General features: G+C 38.0%; 1 protein-coding gene across 4 annotated transcripts in view; it reads left to right on the plus strand.

Annotated features, from left to right (window-relative positions):
• Positions 1 to 16,604, plus strand: part of LOC128733871 (steroid hormone receptor ERR2) — a 69,221-nt gene extending 52,617 nt beyond the window's left edge. For all 4 annotated transcript variants that reach the window (XM_053827727.1, XM_053827734.1, XM_053827718.1 and 1 more), the window contains 5 exons: positions 6,346 to 6,486; positions 6,684 to 6,966; positions 7,035 to 7,690; positions 7,762 to 7,934; positions 13,695 to 16,604. In XM_053827727.1, the coding sequence (XP_053683702.1) occupies positions 6,352 to 6,486; positions 6,684 to 6,966; positions 7,035 to 7,690; positions 7,762 to 7,934; positions 13,695 to 13,857 (1,410 nt within the window). In that variant the 5' untranslated portion in view covers positions 6,346 to 6,351 and the 3' untranslated portion in view covers positions 13,858 to 16,604. The remainder of the gene's footprint in view (positions 1 to 6,345; positions 6,487 to 6,683; positions 6,967 to 7,034; positions 7,691 to 7,761; positions 7,935 to 13,694) is intronic.
• The last annotated feature ends 3,868 nt before the right edge of the window (positions 16,605 to 20,472 follow it).

The following is a 20,472-nucleotide window of genomic DNA, read 5'->3' on the forward strand; positions in this document are numbered from 1 at the left end:
GAAAAGTTAATCGATGCAAGAGTTTAATTCAATCGCTGCTATGATGCGACTCTGTATGAAACAGTGGAAAGGCAACAATAAACCGAAAAAAATGAAAAATAAACATAAAAGGAAATCGCGCGTATCTGACCGAAAGCTCAAAGGACCAGTAAATTCAAACTCTCTAAAAAGTTAAGGAAAAAATTAACGTTTTAGATTGTTGCATGAGAGCTAACATTCGCTTAACTTTTGCGATGAACCGTTGCATATGTACCATCATAGTGTTTTACTGCCTTACGTAGCTTTCCTGTCCTGCGTAATTCAGAAACAGCATTTTCCAAAAACTCAGCTCTGTGCAGCTTTCGATTCTGCTTAAAAAATGTTTGTAATAGGTGCTAAACTGTTTGAATTTGTAAAAATTACATTGGGATCAAAGTGATCCATAATTGTGAAAAATTACCTTGTTTTGGTCCCTATTATGGATCACTTCGAAAATTACTTAGTTTTACAGGAAAATTATTGGTAACCACCAATATTTTGCTGAATCGTAAAGAACTTAGCTTGATCTTTATGTACGAGTCATTTTTTGCTCGAAAATTGGTGATTATGTCACATAGCAACCTTATGAATGAGAAACGTACTGCTTATGCTGATTGAAAAAACGACAGACATTTTGATAGATTCTCGATAACAACTTTGTACGCTCATTGAAAAAGTATCAATGTCGGGATTTAAAGGATGTTTTACGTCTTAAAAGCTAGTTAATAGGGTATATTTCGTTGCAAAAATGCTTCATACCTTCAAACAGTTAGTTTAACTGAGTTATTTAACTTGAAACACAAAAGTGATCCATAATTGTGGAGGGAGTGTATGACAAGATGGGAGTCATGTTAATCGCCATTATCGATACCGTTCGACTCGTCCACCCTCTACCCAAACAGACCGATTCTCTATTACCCCGAGAAAACAATAAAAATATAAAATATAGAATGTATTTTAGTGGATCAACGTTGTATCAACTTTATTTTTCCCACACCTTTACTTACCATTACCACCACTTATCTGACCAAGCCTTTTAAAAGTAAGTTAATTTAATTTGAAATCAATAATCTTGAATGTTAAGGGACTTCTAGCAAGCTCGATGCATTTCCTTTTTCAATGCGCTGCTTGTGATGCGTCGCGGTGGCTAACACAAACAGTAACTTGACGAAACGCAATGTTCTTCATACGAAGCATACGTTCGTTATGTGACTCTCGAATATTTATCGAAATAGTTTGAAATAGAACTTTGAGCTTTAGTCTCATCTAGTGAAAGGACTACAACAAACACATGTTGCTTGCACCGTGTCAAATAAACTGGATATAAAAAAACGTAGTGTCATTTAACATTGATGTATAATATATTACCAAGTATTTATTTATTTAGTTTTTCTTTGTTTTGTTTTTTATTGTGGGAATCGATTAATGATCACGATATGCCCTGGTCTATAACGCTGCAAAACTGGTTTTTCAACTTTGTAAATTCATCAGTCGAATAATAATTTTTGTGCAAGCTGCGTTCTTTTGGGATAATTACTCCCTTCTTTTTCGTGATAGCTTTCAATGATGCAAAGTATTCTTTTTTCAGAATATCTCATCTGGGGCCATAAACCGTTCCCCAAACTTTTTTCGTTCCTGCGGTAAAATCAAAATCATTCAGATATGTTTCTAGTTGACTGCAGTATGAATTTATTCTTATCGATTCCTCCTGCATTGCATTACTATACTTAATTACATACTAAATTTTTTGTTAAGTCATTGATTGTGTTTTTCAATCATCGTTTATAATATACATGTTTCGAAATCCAATCAATTTATATTGCAATTTCTATTAACTGGTGCCTCTATTGTTTTAATGCTCGTATTTTGAAACACAAAAAACCAAAATGCTGGTTTGTAGACATTACGTGCAATTTTCGGTTAGTGGCACATGTCGGTTAACTCACGAAAATTGTTTGGATACACCATCTTGAATGCAATCATTAAAGACACTCAGTTTACCCGATGCGTCAAACCGTGGGTGGAACAAGGAGTGCAATAGGTGGTAAGCTTATGAAAGGTCAATATACACTGTCAAGGCTTCTCTGGGATTTTTTGTCCACTTTTTGATCACCTGTACTGTCTTACGTGCCATACTTCCTTCCTCCGATCTGGTGTGGGACTTGTGGCTGCAGTTAGAGTTAAGCTCCATGGAAGATCACATCAATCAATTGTGCATCCAACCGGCTTTAAGGAATGCTAAAAAGTAAGAACAACAATATATTATAGTAGCTTTGTTTTGCTCAGTGCAATAAAAGTGCAAATCGGGTGAATCAGAGGCATAAAAATTGCAGGCGACTGATGAGTGCATTTGACTTATTCATAATATTATAACTCTATTTGATCCACCTGAAAGAAACTTTTATTCAAACTGTAGCTTTATTGCTTCATTTTCTAAATGAATGTTTTTAACTAGTGTACGAGCTGATTATTAATAAGTTGTATAACATAGGTAGACGGCAGCAAATTACATTTCGTTCACGATTGAACTAATTTGACTTTTTTGATGTACCTGAAATCGGCAGGCGTTAATGACTATTAAAAATGTTCGTAGCGCTTTAGTTAATTGAATGTAGGAAAATTGCTAAGAATTATTATACCGTTGTAAGGGGCTACTTTGAACATGATTTCACTTTTTCTTGCTTTCGCGCCACCGTAAGAGCACCACAATAATAAAATTGGTGGACAAGACACAAACACGTATCACTCTTACAACATTTAAAGATAAAAACAATATTAACAAAAATTATTTTTACCTACGAGTCGACCGGTTTCAGGCATTCTATGCCTATCATCAGGACGATGCCGATGTCCAACTGATTACGTATTGTTTATCTGGTTGTATCCACGTCGAAGAGCGGGAGAAATTGTTAACCAGATTACAATTACAGGTACAACCAGATAAACAATACGTAATCAGTTGGACATCGGCATCGTCCTGATGATAGGCATAGAATGCCTGAAACCGGTCGACTCGTAGGTAAAAATAATTTTTGTTAATATTGTTTTTATCTTTAAATGTTGTAAGAGTGATACGTGTTTGTGTCTTGTCCACCAATTTTATTACTTTGAACAATTTGCCATATCTATCATATCTGTGACGTTGGAGAGAAATTCGAACGGTTCGGTTAAAGATGTAGTAGTAGTAGTAATAGTAATAGAAATAATAATAGTAGTAGTAGTAGGGGGAAAGCCACCATCGCTTCAAGGACTTGCCAGTGTATGTAGGTAGAATTACAGTAGATCCAAATTTGATTATCAAATGAATTACACACTAATGCTGTTACAGAAGGGCCAAAAGGGATTGGGCGGACCCACAAGCAAAGGCACTTGTGCGCATTCCGGAGTTATAAGAGTCGCCTTCCTGCATTAGGATCCTTCCATGTCATAATCAATTTCGCTATATGTACCAACTTTAACCCACGTGATGATTTGTTTGTGAGAATTGAGAACTGCCATATTTGCTTCAGACCTTAAGGATTCAGGTTGGTTTTACGTTCTTTGAATAAAAACTAGTAGATTACTTACAGTCTTGAGAAAATAGTTATAACATATTAAAATTCGATGTCGGCAAAGTATTTTTATTGACGAAAGAAAAGGCAAATAGGTTGAATTTAGAAACCTACTGAAAATACTCTCCCGTACCCTATATGATATCAATAGTAATACTGTTAATAATATGATATTAAGATGAAATGTGGTATGTATGGTCAAAAATAGAACAATCTCCCCAGCAGTCCTTCGAATGGAATAGAGTTACGTCCTTTGAGGTTTCATAAGTGCTTCTAATAATTATTTTAATTCTTTCATCTGGTATCCATATGCAGTGTTAAAACTCGTTTTGACCAAAGTTTTTACTATATAGCAGGAGATGCTTCATAAGTTAAAACGAAAAAATAATTAAAAAAAACTTATATTAGGCTTAAGCAAGGCCGTATGGTTCCGCCGTCTGCTCAAAACGACGATTTTGAGATCAGGCAGCCGGGAATCACCCAGCATCGCACCTCCTAGCTTGGCTACTCAATAGAGCATTACCAAGAATGGCCACGTGGAGGCGCTAGGTAGGGGCTTGGGATGGCTAGAGCTATATTGGACGCTCCTCATTTGCCTTCCCCATTTTATACCCAAAACGGTTCAGTTAAAGATGTGGCGAAAAACGTGCACGAAAGTTTTACACCCAGATGTTGCTGAAATCGCATTTCCTCGTTATGAATGACGAGACCTACGTAAAAGTTGACTTCCGGAGCTTCAGTTCTTCATTGCTCATCATAAGTAAGACGTCCCGGAGGACCTTAAAAACAGAAGATGCCTCAGTTTACCAAAAAAAGTACATGATTAAATAAAATCAAATTTTAGCAAGCAACTTGCTCGTATGGAAAGCAAGGTTTACCTAAAGGAACACCTCCAGAAGTGTCTACTTCCACTTCTGGGATCACACAAGGGCCCTACGCTTTTCAGGTCGGATTTAGGCTCGTGCAATTACTCGAAAAATATTCTAGAGTGGTACAAGGCATAGAAGGACAATTTCGTGCCAAAAGGATCTCAAGCCCCCAAACACACCGAACCTGTGGCCATTGGAAAAGTACTGTGGGCCATCATGAAGCAAACACTTCGGAAATATTCTAAGAAAGTGAAATCGGAGGAAGATATGGAGAAAAATTTCCACGGATTTCTACACAAAAAAGTGGGTCCCGACGTTGTACAAGATCTTTCGAGAAGTGTTATGAGAAAGGCTCGTGCATTTAGATATGGTAATGAAACCGAATAAAACACATTTGAGAAAAACTTAAATAATGTGTTTCACGTCATTCACTGAAAGGTACACGATGGTCGGATAGTCTCACCCACCCTTTAGGATGATTTGTATGTAAAAATGATACATGTTTTGTAAATAACACGTACACGTTTATTTTAGGTGAGCAGAGATAAGCAATTCTACGAGTGTACAAGAAATTGTTTAATTTAATTTCATTATTTTGCTCATCCATCTGACCAGGCAGGCCTCCATGAATTCGATTGGATGATCTAACATAGACTACTCTCAAAAAGGGAAAACACCTCATCATCTTTTGAATATTTATATAGTTCACAAGGCTCAAAGTCATTTCTAAATTACAAATTACACAAAAACTATGTGCTGGTAGTGGCGCTGATAGTACAGTTTTAAGGCCCCCATACACGTACGGTAGAAATACCCATCTCAAGTAGCAATTTAAGTTTATTTGTGTTCGTCTAGTGGTTTTCCTGACCAATTTCATAAAACCGCTTGTAGACCTATGATTACGCTAGAACCGACCCGACCAAGAGGCCCACTCTTCAGAAGATTTTTATCGGGCTATAAGCACAAGTAGGTTTATTACGCTCTGCTGAAAACAGCAATAAAACCGATTATACTTTTCTTTGTTTGATGGCAACCGCCATAATCTAATGAAGCTTTTTGCTTCGTTCGACCAAGCTAAAGCATAAAGCTTGTTGCGTAAAAAGCTAAATCACCCAGCAGCTTTATTAATTTGAAAATATATTGTGCCTTGCAGCAATTTTACGAGTTCTACGTAAATTCATATTTTAATAATAATTATCCTGTACTTACTAAATACATTGCAAATTTGCTTGTCAAGCAAGGAAAGGTACACTGGGGAGGCAATGATGAAAAATTGATGGTTCAAATTGCGAAATTGCAGGCATGTGTGGAAAACGCAGAAAATAGTCACGCTAATAATTTTCGCGTGGGACTCTAAAAAGGTGGAATCTCCGCAATGGCATGCCATGAATAAAGGCCTAGACACAATGCGTACGGATTTTACTACGTTGCGGAAATTTAACAGAAAATCCATGGAAAAACTGTCAAATTGCCGCAACGTAGTAAAATCCGTATGCATTGTGTCTGGGCTTTAACTTTCTCGATCATATCGCCAGACGGTAACAATGCCGTATCACAAGTAGAACCAAAGCAAGTTTCACTTCTATAGTGTAAGTGGAAATATTTGGTAATATTTTAAATATATTTTAAGTGGTTATCATGAAAATGTTGCCATTTATGGTAAATCTTCCGATTAATCAATCATTAATGGTCTTGAGACGATGGAACGTTCCACAGATATTAAGAACAATTACTTTGTTTTGTTTTAGACACACCTCCAAACATTGTCCCTGAAGGACTAATAAATGCAATATACAGTATATTAGTGCGCCCGATCACCTTCTTCGGAATACTGCACATTTGTAATACTACAATGAATGAGTCCTTCTAAATTTATTAATTATTGTTTTTGATTTGTATAATTACAGGTCTCAATGATGGCAGGCGACGGTACGCCAGCTCGAATTAAACAGGAACTGATCGAGACCTCTTGCTGCAGTCCGTCACCATCATCGGCTGGTAGTATGTCCCAGAGTAATCTCCTCTATAGTGGAACCCAAAGCACAAAAGTGAGCACCTATATCCTCATTCAATGCTTTCATTTTTATTGACATGAAAAAAATCGGATTTTTGTATGTCTAATACTGGAACAATAGCTTCTAAAGTTTTGAGTGCAGCATTTATAATTAGTACTCTTAATTTGAAAATTACAGATTTTTGTCTGCGAGTGTTCTAAATATTAGTTGACTTTTTTTTTCCTTTTTAGATGGAATACAAATCTAGTAGCAATAATGAAATTAGCCTGTTGACGGAATTACACGGTGGTCGAAGTGGTGGACCACATTCTCCTGGATCACCAGATAGACAGTTTTGCAGCTCAACTACCTCAGTCATTGGAGATTTCGGAAGTGATAGCACAAATCAGGATGCGATAAAGGAAGAAATTCCTCGTCGATTATGTCTGGTTTGTGGCGACGTTGCCAGTGGATTTCATTACGGCGTTGCGAGTTGTGAAGCATGTAAAGCATTTTTTAAAAGAACCATCCAAGGTGAACGAAAGAATGAACTTATCATTTACTACAACAGGACATACTAAATAAGAGCTTTTTAATTACAGGCAATATTGAGTACACTTGTCCAGCTAGCAATGATTGTGAAATAAACAAACGACGGAGAAAAGCATGCCAAGCTTGTCGATTTCGCAAGTGTCTTCAAATGGGAATGCTAAAAGAAGGAGTGCGTCTGGATAGGGTACGTGGTGGCCGTCAGAAATATCGCCGAAATCCTTGCGCCAATCCCTACCAACTTCAGTTGAGTCAATCGAATCTTCAGTACACACCCCAATCGTTAGAGGATATAAAAATATTGGAAGTATTATCGTCATTTGAGCCGGATCCACTTACCATCGGACACGGATTCGACCTGATGAACAGCAATGGAAGCAATAATAGTAGCGAACACGAGGGAGAAGGCAAAGCGTCTGATTCTCGGATGACCATGGGAGCCGACGCTCAGGAGATGCTTAGCGTTTTAAGTGATATATATGATAAGGAATTAGTTGGCGTGATCGGTTGGGCAAAGCAAATACCGGGCTTCACTGACCTCCCGCTGAATGACCAGATGCGACTGTTACAGGTGAGCTGGGCGGAACTGCTGACCCTTATGCTAGCACATCGATCAATCCCATTCTCCGGTCGACTTTATTTCGCCACTGATTTTTGGTTAGATGAGCGAACCGCAAAAGAGTGCGGTGCTTTAGATCTGTACAATCATGTAAGTTAATGCATTATTCTTTATTTCTTAATAAATTTTATGATAAAAATATTTTCATATTTTTATTTTAGCTGGCACAAATTACTCAACGATTGGAAAAGATCTCAGCGACGAAAGAAGAGTATTATCTGCTAAAAGCGTTATCATTATCAAATTGTGATATACGACTGGATAACTACAGCGCCTTGAAAAAGATCCGTGACAGCATTCTGTACGCCCTGAACGATTGTGTTCTGCTGATACGGTAATATACCTCTGACTTGTTTATATTATATTTAATCTAAAGACGTTTCTGCTTCGTTTTCCTGGGGTCATTTATTATGGGCAGCCAAAAAGTGCTCAGTTTACTCTTCAATGAGAAGAACACTGTGCAGGTTGCTGAGCAATCGTGATCACTAAAAAAGAGAAAAATTAAAGCAAAACGGAGCAGCGTAAATCGCAACTGATTAAAGAGTGAATTTTTCTCTTCTCTTTTTTTATTCTGAGGAGGAATCATCCCTGGTCTCTGTGAATATTTTAATTATTGGTTGCAAGTAGCCAAAATAGGTATCAGCATCTTTGGTTCGAGCAGTACGTTCCTCACAATCATGTGGAAGATTTGTGCCTAGCCAAAATAGGACAAATTTTCTACTCAAAATCTGTTTGTAGCCTTTAAGAACGATTTTCTGAATAGATAGATCCAACCAAGTTTTGGGCAAGACTGAATTTATGATTTATTATGAAAACTAATAGTTATTCAGACTGATTATTGTCAACAATCAATTTAAAATTTGCCTGCAACCAAACAAACGATTCAAAATTTGCTTGCTAAAAGTTAATGAAAAAATTGATTTCAGTAATGTTTTGGCTAGTTCTATACCACAGATGACGAAAACATAAACAATCAAACAAAAATCTAATCGATCTTTTCCGATTCGGGTTAAAATTTACACGTTTGTTCTCTATGACCTAATATCTTTCATCAATCATGCATTATTTATAAAAATAATGTTTGCATAATGAAAAATTAAAAAATGTAAGTATCAAAATTCGTATTGTAGCAAACTTTTTGCTATCTTCTGTAAATATGTGCTTGTTTTTTTATTATTCTTAAAGAATCTAATGGTATTTTCTATATAAATATGGCATCTATTAAAAGTTTTGGCCTAAGTGATACTAAAATGTTGAACCATAATAAACTAAACATTAACATATTTTCACCGTTATCTCACCAAAGATTTTTAAGATGAGTGCACAATTTGCGATTCTGAAAGTCTGACTGTAAAACTTGAATGGGAATTGTACAGTGAGGTGAGGCCGACTCTATGAATAGGGCCCGTGAGTGAAGTGAGGTGAGCGTAGTGATTGTGTTAATGGGCTTTAAATGACATCAAAATTTATACATAAAAAATTTACTAAAACATTCATTTTATCTTAGATTGTTAAAGGAACTAGATATACGAAACAGTCAAGCGCCTCTATGATTCAAAGGTACATTAGTACCAGCGAGCCCCTTGCCCTGCTGGGTGTTGTGGGTTCGAATCCGGTTATAATCTCAGATTATAGCCAAGGTTAGTCAGGAGAGGCTTTCTGATGATTAAATTTATTTATCACCCCCGCTGGGTTACCCTTGACGATCACCGAAATTTTCAAAGCGGAAACTGTTGAATGTGTATAAACAACATCGATGGTTGCTAACCAATCGCTTCGCACACTTCTGTTCTACAAACTGTGAAAACTGGATCACCTATTTTAACTCACCTTGATTATAGCTTGGTTCGACCCATGCACCTTCCAGCATTGGACAAAAGGTAGAAGTCATAACGACTACTTGTTAAGCGTAGCTACTAATAACACCCTCCCCCCTCTCACCTTTCCACTCTTTGTCCTTCATTCTACCGTCCCTTCGTCAATTGTAAAATAACTACCGTTTCAAAAAATTGGAACTAGATATGCCAGTCTTTGATTTTCTGATAAATGAGTAAAAAGTATGCCATCAGCACTATCTACTGGTGGCAGGGGTTAGTAGACTATCATAATTTTTGTGTCGCCTTCTCATTTTACACAAGTGTTTGTGACAGATTACATAGTCAAACGTGTACCTAAGGGAAACGCTTTACGAACACTGACAGGTTAGTAATCCCTCTTGCCGTCACTTGACTGAATCTGCGAAGAATGGCGTATTTATATTCTTTAATAAATCTAAGATATTATTCAATTCTTTTTATAAAAGTAAATTTATATAAATGGTTGGATTGCAGTACAGTGGGATTTCGAATTTAGCATGGTTCGAATTTGCCATGCCTCGATTTTGGCAACACAAAATATTTTACTTCCAAAAATATGCTTAAATGTCGGTCAGTTTCTGCATACATACTTTAAATGACGAAAAAATATTGCCCTAAGTGTGTTCATGAAAAAAGTTTGCGGTTACAGAATGTTTCGAACAATAATATTTTTATTGCCGTAGGACTACGTCTTACCGCAGGTCGCCAAAAACTTACTTCATCTTCTTCTGTTGGGTACTCTCACCACTGCGTCCATTATTTTGAACTATTGTGGTATGCCCCATTGTTTCTTTTGCTGTACGCTTCAGGCTTACCTATCACTTATTGAAGAAGTGGTAGGCTGGTAGCTGGAGCGAGACAGGTGCCAATCAGGGATGACTTGGTTTATAAACCTTATAGTCCTGATCGGCGACGCAAACCAGATCTCCCTAGGCTCTAGTAGGGCCTTTTTGAGATACTGCAGTCTGCGTCCTATTAGTGCTCCACAATTACAGAGTAAGTGTTCCGAGGTTTCGCTCTCGGTATTGCACAGGCGACAAATATCATCTTGCACGAAACCGAGATTCCGAAGATGATATTTACTCGGGCAATGTCCTGTCACCAGACCGGCAAACGTGCTGAGGTCTCTCTTTTTGAGACTCAGCAGCTTCTAAGTAACCTTAATACTAGGCATTATAAATTTCTTTGATTGTTTGAGCGACTGTACAGCCATCCAATTGGCCATAATCATTCGGCTCTCCCATTGTTTCAACCCACTCTTCATCACACAGTCCGAGATACCGCAGAATGGATCCGGACCTGTGAATGGAGAGTTAGAACCACATCTGGCTAGTTCGTCTGCGACTTCATTTCCATCTATTCCGCAATGACCAGGGACCCAGTACAGGTTTACCGAGTTTACCGGCTCAGTTGCCGTAAGAGACAAATGCTGTCCCAGACAAGTTTTGAGAAACACTTAAAAGCTTTAAGCGCTTTTAGTGCCGCTTGACTGTCAGAGAAAATGCAGATATTGGCATGTCTGTATTTCCTTTTGAGACAGACGTTTGCACATTCTATTATAGCTGATATCTCAGCCTGGAAAACTCTTGGCCAATCTCCCATTGCTATAGATATTCTAGTTCTGGGGCCGTACACTCCAGCATCCGTTTTGACTCCCATCTTTGATCGGTATAGAACTTGATTGAACCACTGCGGACGCTAGGTCCCCCCTCGTCCCAGACCGAACGTGATGGTTCGTTCACCGTGTATGGGATGTCGTAGTTGGTTCTAGCTTCCATCCAATCACTGTTCATTTCCGCAACTGGGCCAACAGGTAGAAGTTTCAGGATACTCAAGTGTCCGATTTTATCCCCGTCGAGTATTGTTTTCCATCGTTTAAGTGTTAGGGCGCTTTTCTTAGCCTCTAACTGAACGTGTTGATTCAGAGGTAGCAGGTGGAGAATAGCTTCTAGAGCCTTCGAAGGTGTGCTTTTCATTGCTCCGGTTATGGCCATGCATGCTAATCGTTGAAGTTTGTTTAACTTTTTAATAGCCGTGGCTTCTGAAGTTTTTGGCCACCATACCAACGAAGCATAAGCTATCCTAGGTCTCACAATGGCGGTGTAGACCCACAACACCATTTTTAGTTTGAGGCCCCATGTTTTTCCCACCATTTTTGAACATACCCATAGGGCAGTGTTTGCCTTGCTGATTATTGAATCTAAGTGTGCGTTCCAAGATAATTTAGCGTCTAGGATTACTCCCAGATATTTAACTGAGACGCTACATTTAATTTCTTCTTTCCCAAGGTGCAGAGACTGTAACTTCAGTTTTCTCTTCCTAGTGAAAGGAACAATGGTTGTTTTTGAAGGATTAATGCCCAGGCCTTCTTTACTACACCAAGATAGTGTAAGGTTTAAGGCCCTTTGCATTCTATCCGATATCACGTCGTCGAATTTTCCACGAACCATGATGACTAAATCATCAGCAAAGCCCACAACTTCGAAACCTTTTGCCTCTAAGCTTATCAGAAGATCATCAACTACTAATGACCAAAGAAGGGGTGAAAGTACCCCTCCTTGTGGGCAACCTTTGGTTGCAGTCACCGTTGTTGAGAGCCCTCCTAGCTCCGAGGTGATTTGCCTATGTGTGAGCATACTGTGGATCCATTCGACTATACAGTTATCAAACTGTCTTTTCTTCATCGCATTTACCATTGATAAATAAGAAGCATTATCAAACGCCCCTTCGATGTCGAGAAACGCGCCTAATGCTGTTTCTTTCGTTGAAAGAGACTTTTCAATTTTTGTCACGAGCGTGTGTAGTGCTGTGATTGTAGATTTCCCAGCTTGGTAAGCAAACTGGTGTTTCGATAATGGATATCTGATCATGTATTCAGACTTAATGTATTCATATAATACCTTCTCCATAATTTTCAACAATACTGATGATAAACTAATTGGTCTGAAGGCTTTTGGATGTGATTTGCCACGTTTTCCTGGTTTTGGTATAAATACAACTTTTACCAATCTCCATGTAGACGGAATATGATTTAGTATCAGACTTGCCTTAAAAATCTCGATTAGAGATGGAATTAGCGCTGATTCTCCATTTTGAATCTGCGCTGGGAAAATCCCATCTGCAACTGCCGATTTAAAAGGTTGAAAGGATCTCACTGCGTTTTCCATCCTAGCCCTAGTGAAAGCCATCCCTGCGACTCTGGTTGCAATCTCTTTTGTTCTCTCAGATCCCGAAGAGTTTCTTTGAGAACATCCTATGTCACAATCAGAGTCCGAGCTGGCAGCAGCATGAACTGAGGAAGATCCCGGAAAGTGAGTCCCCGTCATTAAGTCTAGTACTTCAGTCGGAGATTTTGTGAACGAACCGTCATCTTTCTTGAGAGTACCGAGTCCGTTCGAATGATCCTTAGCAAGAGTCTTGTTAAGTCTTGCCACAATTGGAGTACTTTCAATGCTTTCACAATTGTGTACCCAAGATTTCCTTTTTGATCGTCTTAGTTCTTTGCTATATTCGGTTAGAGCTCTCCTATATTGAGTCCAGTCCGAAGTAATCTTTGCTCTATTGAACAGTTTTCGCGCCATTTTGCGAAGCCGTTCGAGCCTTCTGTTCCACCAGGGAACATTCCTAGTTGAAGTAACCCTTTTAAGTGGACAATTACTGTTATAAGCAGAGACTATTGTTTGGTTTAAGACCTTTGAGGCCGACTCAAGTTGTTGAACCGACCTAATTCTTGTAGTGAGGTTTTTCGTTTCGAGCTCAAGCGCATACTGATCCCAGTTGGTTTTCCTAGGATCGCATGTCGAGATCCTGTGACATGTGACACTAGGCCACCCACCCATTCAAAAATAATGTGCCTATGATCAGACAGCGATGCTTCGTCCGACACGTGCCAGTTCTGTATTTTCTCTGAAATTACTGGACTGCACAGGGCCAGGTCCAAGACTTCCTAGCATTAATGAATGTTGGTTCATTGCCTCTATTAGCAATATCGATATTGTTTGACGAGAGAAATTCTAAAATAATAATAATTGAATCTAAATTGCAATAATTGCTGATCCCTGTATATAACAAAGGTTACATTGGGACAATCATGCGTTCGCGGGCAGTGTGAGAATGTAATGCAACCATCACATATGATGATTTGAATCGTTTCTGTAAAAATTCTTTATCAAAAGACAGTGAAGTGGAGCATTCTCGATTGAAATGTTTTTCAATGAAGAAATCATTTTTATTTTCAGACACAACCAAGCAGTATCACATCAACAGCAGCTGCTGCTGTTGCTGCCTTCATTACGTCAAGCCGATTACATAATTCGTAAGTTTTGGACTAATGTTCATATTGAAGGTAATGTTACAATGAATAAATTGTTTGTGGAAATGCTAGAATCGGTATCGCGATAAATAGTAGGTCTCCCCAGCCGGTGTTGTGCATTCGGTGGTTGTTCGGTGATCTCTGATAACACAATCATATACATTACTCACTCGTACATGCAAACCCACGTCATATATCACGTGGAACTGCACTAACAGGACATACTCCTTTCATACGCCCCAGTGCTTTTCATGTCCATCTTGTGACATTTAGGAATCCCTTTTAGTTGTACAATGAACCTGTGGTTTGGAACAATTAGATTTACGCAACCAGATCGTCATGTTTTATGAACATATTAGCATGTTAGAAGACATTAGGTGATTAGAATTTTCTTGTATTTCTTTATATTAGTTTTTCATTCAAAAGTTTACAGTTTCCCGGATTTACTCAAGGTATGCTGTGGTTTACAGCCGGAAATAGTCATTGTTTAACCCTTTATAAGGCCGTGGCAACTACGCGTGGCACTAACACAAACTTCAGCGAAACATAATGTTAACATTCGGTAGAAGCCATTTATATTCTTTTTGTTGAGAAAATTGCTGAAAAACTTGGTGGCAATATAGTTGCCATTGCCCGCGTCTGGTGCAAAACGTTGGTGGCAATATGGTTGCCACTGCCCGTTTAGAGCAAAACATTGGTGGCAACATAGTTGCCGCTGCCTGTCTGGTGTAAAACGTTGGTGGCAATAGCCGCAGCTCGGTAAGCCCAAAAAACATGTTCTTGAATATTGGTTCTAAGTTTTTGGATAAATCCGCTTAATCTATCACAAAACGCCGTAAACTGAATATTACCATCCAAAAAGTTTCCAATTTAATGGGTTTTCTACGAATTTAAACCAAATTTACTGTTGACACTCAAAAACCAAGATTTGTTTTCATAAAAGTGGTTCGTAAATTATCATTTTTACAAATTCAGCAATTTAAAAACATTGAGAATGTTGCCAAAGGCTATCAGAACATATTGAGTACATAATATGCTAAAACGATATTGTTAGAAAAGTGAAAACAATATTTTTCGTTGGTAGCAATATAGTTGCCACTGCCTTATAAAGGGTTAAGGGAGCATAGTGCTTTTTCAATTACAAAAATCAATTTGTTATTGTTTGTTTGTTTCGAAAGTTGAACTATTTTAGCATATTTTAGCATAGCAATTCCAAAAATTGACAAAGTTACAGTTATTTGTACCGCGCATGTCTGGAACGATTGCACAGTGAATATAAATTTCAACGCCGTCTTTTCGAAAGCCAGTTTTCAAAGTCGCTAACATAAATATGTCAACAACGCCAACGGTTCAAGCAACTCATTGGCTTTTTCTATTCGCGACACCTTTGGTCTCAAGGCTTTTTCTTTTCGATATTGAAATTGTATTTTTTCCAAAAGTTTAAAATTAAAAACTGACGTTTATGTTTGAATGTACGCCATTTTGTTATGCGTTATAAATAATAAAAAGGATGCGTCAAACACGAGATAATTTAACATACTTTCATGTCGGTTGGAATTTTTTATTTCGGTAAATCCCCGAGCGCCAATCCAGAGTACAGAATTTTTGTTTTTCAAATGATCAGAAAAGAATCCACAGGGGAGGGAAGAATGCCGATATGCCAACAAAATTGTTAGTATTAGTCTAAAGAGCAATGTTTAAAATGCAACAAAATTATTTTCAATGAGACAAAAAGCAAAGTGTTGAAAGTCCTATGCCCCCATAATTTAATCTCATGTTTTATTTGCTAAACAGTACACTATAGATTTATTTACATTTTCATTCATTCATCAATTCACCACCCAACGACGGAAACAAATTTAAACTATGCAACTTTGAGATACGGTTTTCACATTTTCTGCTTCAATTGTAAGGAGTCCTGCAAAAAATGTATTTCAATTCATCGAACACGTTCCGTAATTTGAGTTTCCCATCGCGAGCTGTATCAGAACATCTTGTTTATATCGAATACTTTACTTGTTATGCATATTGATACATGGAATCGGTAACTGACAAGAATTTCAGTTTACATGTTTATATATTATATTTTTTCCAATTCGTAGCTTAGCGTTTATTATGAATAAATGTGTAGAAATACAAAGTCACCTCATCATCTGATGGAGCATGTTTTATTTGTTATAGTATAGAAGGCTACTTAAAATTAGATGGAAATGCAATAATACAAAATTTTATATTTCGATTCATAACGGAAATCTCCGAAATAATTTTATAACAAATGATTTTTATGTTGATTAGTCAAACCAGGAGCGTCATTAGGCTGTAGACAAGAGCATATTGAAGTTTCTCAACTGCTAAAGTCTTCTGGATCCCTATACAAAAAATAAATAGTACAACATAAAAAACAACATACTGCAACCTCATTACCATAACACAACTTAAGGGACAACCCTTTGAACAAAAGCTTTAATTAATAAAAAGCTGCGACAAACGACAACATAAACCAACATTTTCAGAGTTCTTTAATAAACTCATCAGCTCGTTATAAACAATTACTATAACGGTTTAGAAACCGACAAGTGAGTTGTGTATTTATAGACTAGCAGTGAAAAAAACTACTGAAGATTATAATAGTAATAACAAGACAACAGAGCAAGCTTATTGAAGTATAGAACAGACTAATTGCAAACAGTTTACTATTGGTAACATGCGGTCCAGGCAATTGCTGATACAGTGAAAGAAGTTGTTATTGTTGTCGAGCACGATAGCTCATGACAGTGTGTAAATGAAAAAGGTGACCACAAAAGCGAAGTAAATGCAAATCAATCGAACTCAACAGTTCAAGTAGAAAAAAAGTTCTTTTAATACATAGAAGTGATGTATCACTACCTGGTCATTTTATAGGTGAATCCAAATGATGGTCTGGGGTGACATTGCGGTTCTCGTTTCGAGTGATTTTGGTTCGTTTCGCCCATTTGTTTAACGTGGTCGAAACGAACCAAAATCACTCGAAACAAGAATCGCAATGTCACCCCTGGTTTTGAATGTTAAGAAATCAGCGATTTCCCGGACAATTTTTAATATTTGCATTGATCGATCGGAAAATCTTTTACGCATTGATTCGCATGGAGCAAAATATTCTATTAAGCATTAAGTATTAAGTATTAGAAAAAGTATAAATATCAAGAATTAGCCAATCACATGTAAGCATACATTTGGTTTCCAGGACCGTGACGACAGATTTTTGATTTTTGATTCTAGATGTCCTGAATGCAAACAATTTTGTAAGACCACACTTTCTCTTTCATCGATTTTATTGTTTGCACATTGAGCCAAGACCAAGTTGATGTCCTGAAGGTACACCGTTACAGAAAAGAGCGCGATCTTCCCTTATTTTGTCTAATTATATGCAATGTCCTAAACAAAGCAAAGCCATGGCTTTAAACGTTCTTCAGAACTTGACCATGTATGACTAGTTATTTATTAACACAGTTGTGATTTCAAAAGCAGCTATTTTCATTGATCCACTGGAAAATATTCTGAAATTAAATGTACATTTTGTCTTTCTTCGCAGCTATTAGAATACAGGACAATTGCGAGGATAGTGCTGTTGCGATCCTATTGACTTACAGTATTTTACAGTCGAAATTATAACATGCGAAGCCTGACTTGTTAGATCAGCGTTGTACCTCGAGGCCAACTGGGAGGAGAAAGTTAAAAACTGTATCGGAATTAATCTTATTCGAAATAACCATATTATTGTCTATGTATGAGCTTATTTAACACTTCTAGGTAAAGTGAAAGAAGATACTATATTTAGCAGCAAAATACATCTGTACTGCTTGTAATGCTTTAATATTCCATTGAATATGACCGAAGAAAGTAAAAAATTGTCTGAATTTATATAACTCGAAATAGTTAGAATATTGACCATGTACAAGCTTATTTAATACTGCTAGGTAGATATATTTTATGGGTGATAAATTTCCCATGGAAGGTTATTATACTAGTTTATTTGCAAAAAAATTCTACAGCTTTATCAGTCGAACTCTAACCGTGACGGCGAAAACAGTGAAGCTACTCCTAGTGATGTCCGACTACTTCTCGATTAATCGAAGTAATCGATTATCCGCTAAAATAATCGATTAATTTTTAATCGATTGCTTTTTATTCCGATTAGTAGATAATCGATTAACTGGCCGATCGATTATGCCGGATTATTTAAAATTTTATTGTTTGACAATTTCTAACAAATTTAATTATTACAGTGGCAGGCGCTTACCTTCTAAATTAACCACACGCAATCAGCCAATTCGTACGACGCTGATCTAAGAAACCAGTAGTTGTATGTTCAAATCTCAGCTAGGCGGTGCTCCTAGATAGAGTCAGTAAGATTGTTGCAATAGCTCCGTAACTGTCTTGTACTCTAATAGCTGGCTGTGAAGTCTGTCAATAAAGATGGGTCAAATCTTAGAAAGGATGTTTAACCCCAAGGATTTGCTTTTAATAATCCAGTTTGCACGCAGTAGGCCGGTTGAAATACCACGCTGAAGCCTAAAAACCAAACTAAACTTAATCTAGATATTAACCGTGCCACCGTCAAAAGATAATTCTAAATTTGTCAGTCTGTCAGACACGGAATTTTTAGAAACCTGGGTAATACCCTTCGTCTTTTTCTATCCAGCTTTTTACGAGCCATAATGGCGGAAGGCATAATCCGTGTTCGTAATATTTGCACATCCCTTTTGACAAGTCATGCGTACGTCAAACGTAATGTCAGATACTTTCAGCCTAGCTCTAGCAGCAAAACAAAAACACTTGTTAAGCATCAGTGATTTTGTTGAAATTTCGCATATTTAAAGATATGCCTGTTAAGTGCTGTGTTAAAACATGTGGTGCAAGGTACTTTGAAGTGAAAACTAGTTTTCCTCGTTTTCCGGCAATTGCTACGTATCGCGATTCATTGCGACGAGAGCTGTGGAGGACAGCTGTTTCGATCAACGTGAAATGTATTAACCGCAGTTTTGTGTGCGGACGTCATTTTGTAAAAGGTATTTGCTGTTTCTCTTAGATAAAAGAATAAAACACCTTGCTTATTTTATAAATGTTAAACTTCAGAGGAAAACCAGCTCCACCTTGCGCTATCCGTGAGATAAAGTGGATACCTACATTGTTTTTGAACCTCGCAGATGATTTCAGTTTTCAAGTATTTCAGCGACTCAAGCACGCCAAACTGCATTGGGAAATGAGCATTCATCTTCAGCAAAAAACGTTGGCCGTGGGTAAGTATAGTTTATTAGATTCAATTAGATTGATTAGATTATTAAACTGTAATAATTAAATTTTCTATTTCTTGGTCGATTAAAATTCCAGGTCGTGTGTAAAACAAAAACCTGACTTGCCCGGTATTACCGAACACCCAAACCAGTCACCTTTGGAGCACGATAGCAACACTTGCTCAACAAGTGTTTTTGTTTTGCTGCTAGAGCTAGGCTGAAAGTATCTGACGTTACGTTTGACGTACGCATGACTTGTCAAAAGGGATGTGCAAATATTACGAATACGGATTATGCCTTCCGTCATTATGGCTCGTAAAAAGCTGGATACAAAAACCAAAAAATGCGGTCTCCTCGATTTTTTTGGTGCCGGGGACTGTAACGAGGTTACAAAATAAATAAGGTAACAAACCCCCACGCCCCCCACACACAACCTTCACTAAAAGCCTGTTCGCGTTACCTGTCGTTATCCCCGAAAAAAGGTTAGGGAACCGCGACAGTAAACAAACCCTGCCCACCGAATGGAACCTGGAATGGAAACTAACCGAAGCTGAATCGTCGGTCCCGTCGTAAAGTCCTGTGCTTGACAGGCAAATCAGTCTGGGGAATGAGCGATTTTAAAGACAACCACCTAAGAGACGACACGCAAGATTGGAAAGAGCTAGAAGTTAGAAGACGAAAAGTGAAGTAAACTAGTATTCGGAAAAGATATAAAAAGTAGAAGTAAAGTGGAAAAAATCACGGGTAGAAAATATAGGCGTTAAAGCGAGGTTAGATTACCTATTGGAATGAAGCAAAAGACCACCAGCACCCTCCTTCAAACGCAGGTCTTCCCTTAGGGCTTGAGAGCGCGACCGTCGTCAGTCGGCCTCAACACGTGTCGACCATAAGTGCGTGATCCGATTCTCCGAGCAACACACCGAGCGAGCAGGCAGTTGCTACCATCCGTGGGCCGTGGCCCTATACACCATCGATCGTAGGAACCGATCGCCGAAGAGCCAACCGTATGCTATACCCACCACATAAGCAATCGTTACTGTCCGTGGATTCACCACCATTCGTACCGGCTACCGGATGTCGGACCCGGTCGAACTGAAATATTCGATTCACCCTTTGCCACCCACCCCGTATCTGGTATGGGCTATCTATAAGCGGTCTACGAAACCGCTAGTCTAGCTCAGTCACCTGTTCATCGGAACATCAGAGACCCTTCGTCGACAAGAAGCAGCAGGCGTAAGAAAAACTGAAGAAAACTAACCACTAGAATTTTCTAAGCTATATTTCACTCTAACAAGACTACATAAATGTTGCAAACAGACAGAGTTATGTGATGATTTCGAACTATTGATACGTATAAACCATACAGAACAGCCAATTTTGAACGCGTTTTTCTCGAAACCAGAGTTTTGTCACTTGGTTCGTTCTGACTTA

This window comes from Sabethes cyaneus, chromosome 1, assembly GCF_943734655.1.
Source record: "Sabethes cyaneus chromosome 1, idSabCyanKW18_F2, whole genome shotgun sequence".
NCBI lineage: Eukaryota > Metazoa > Arthropoda > Insecta > Diptera > Culicidae > Sabethes > Sabethes cyaneus.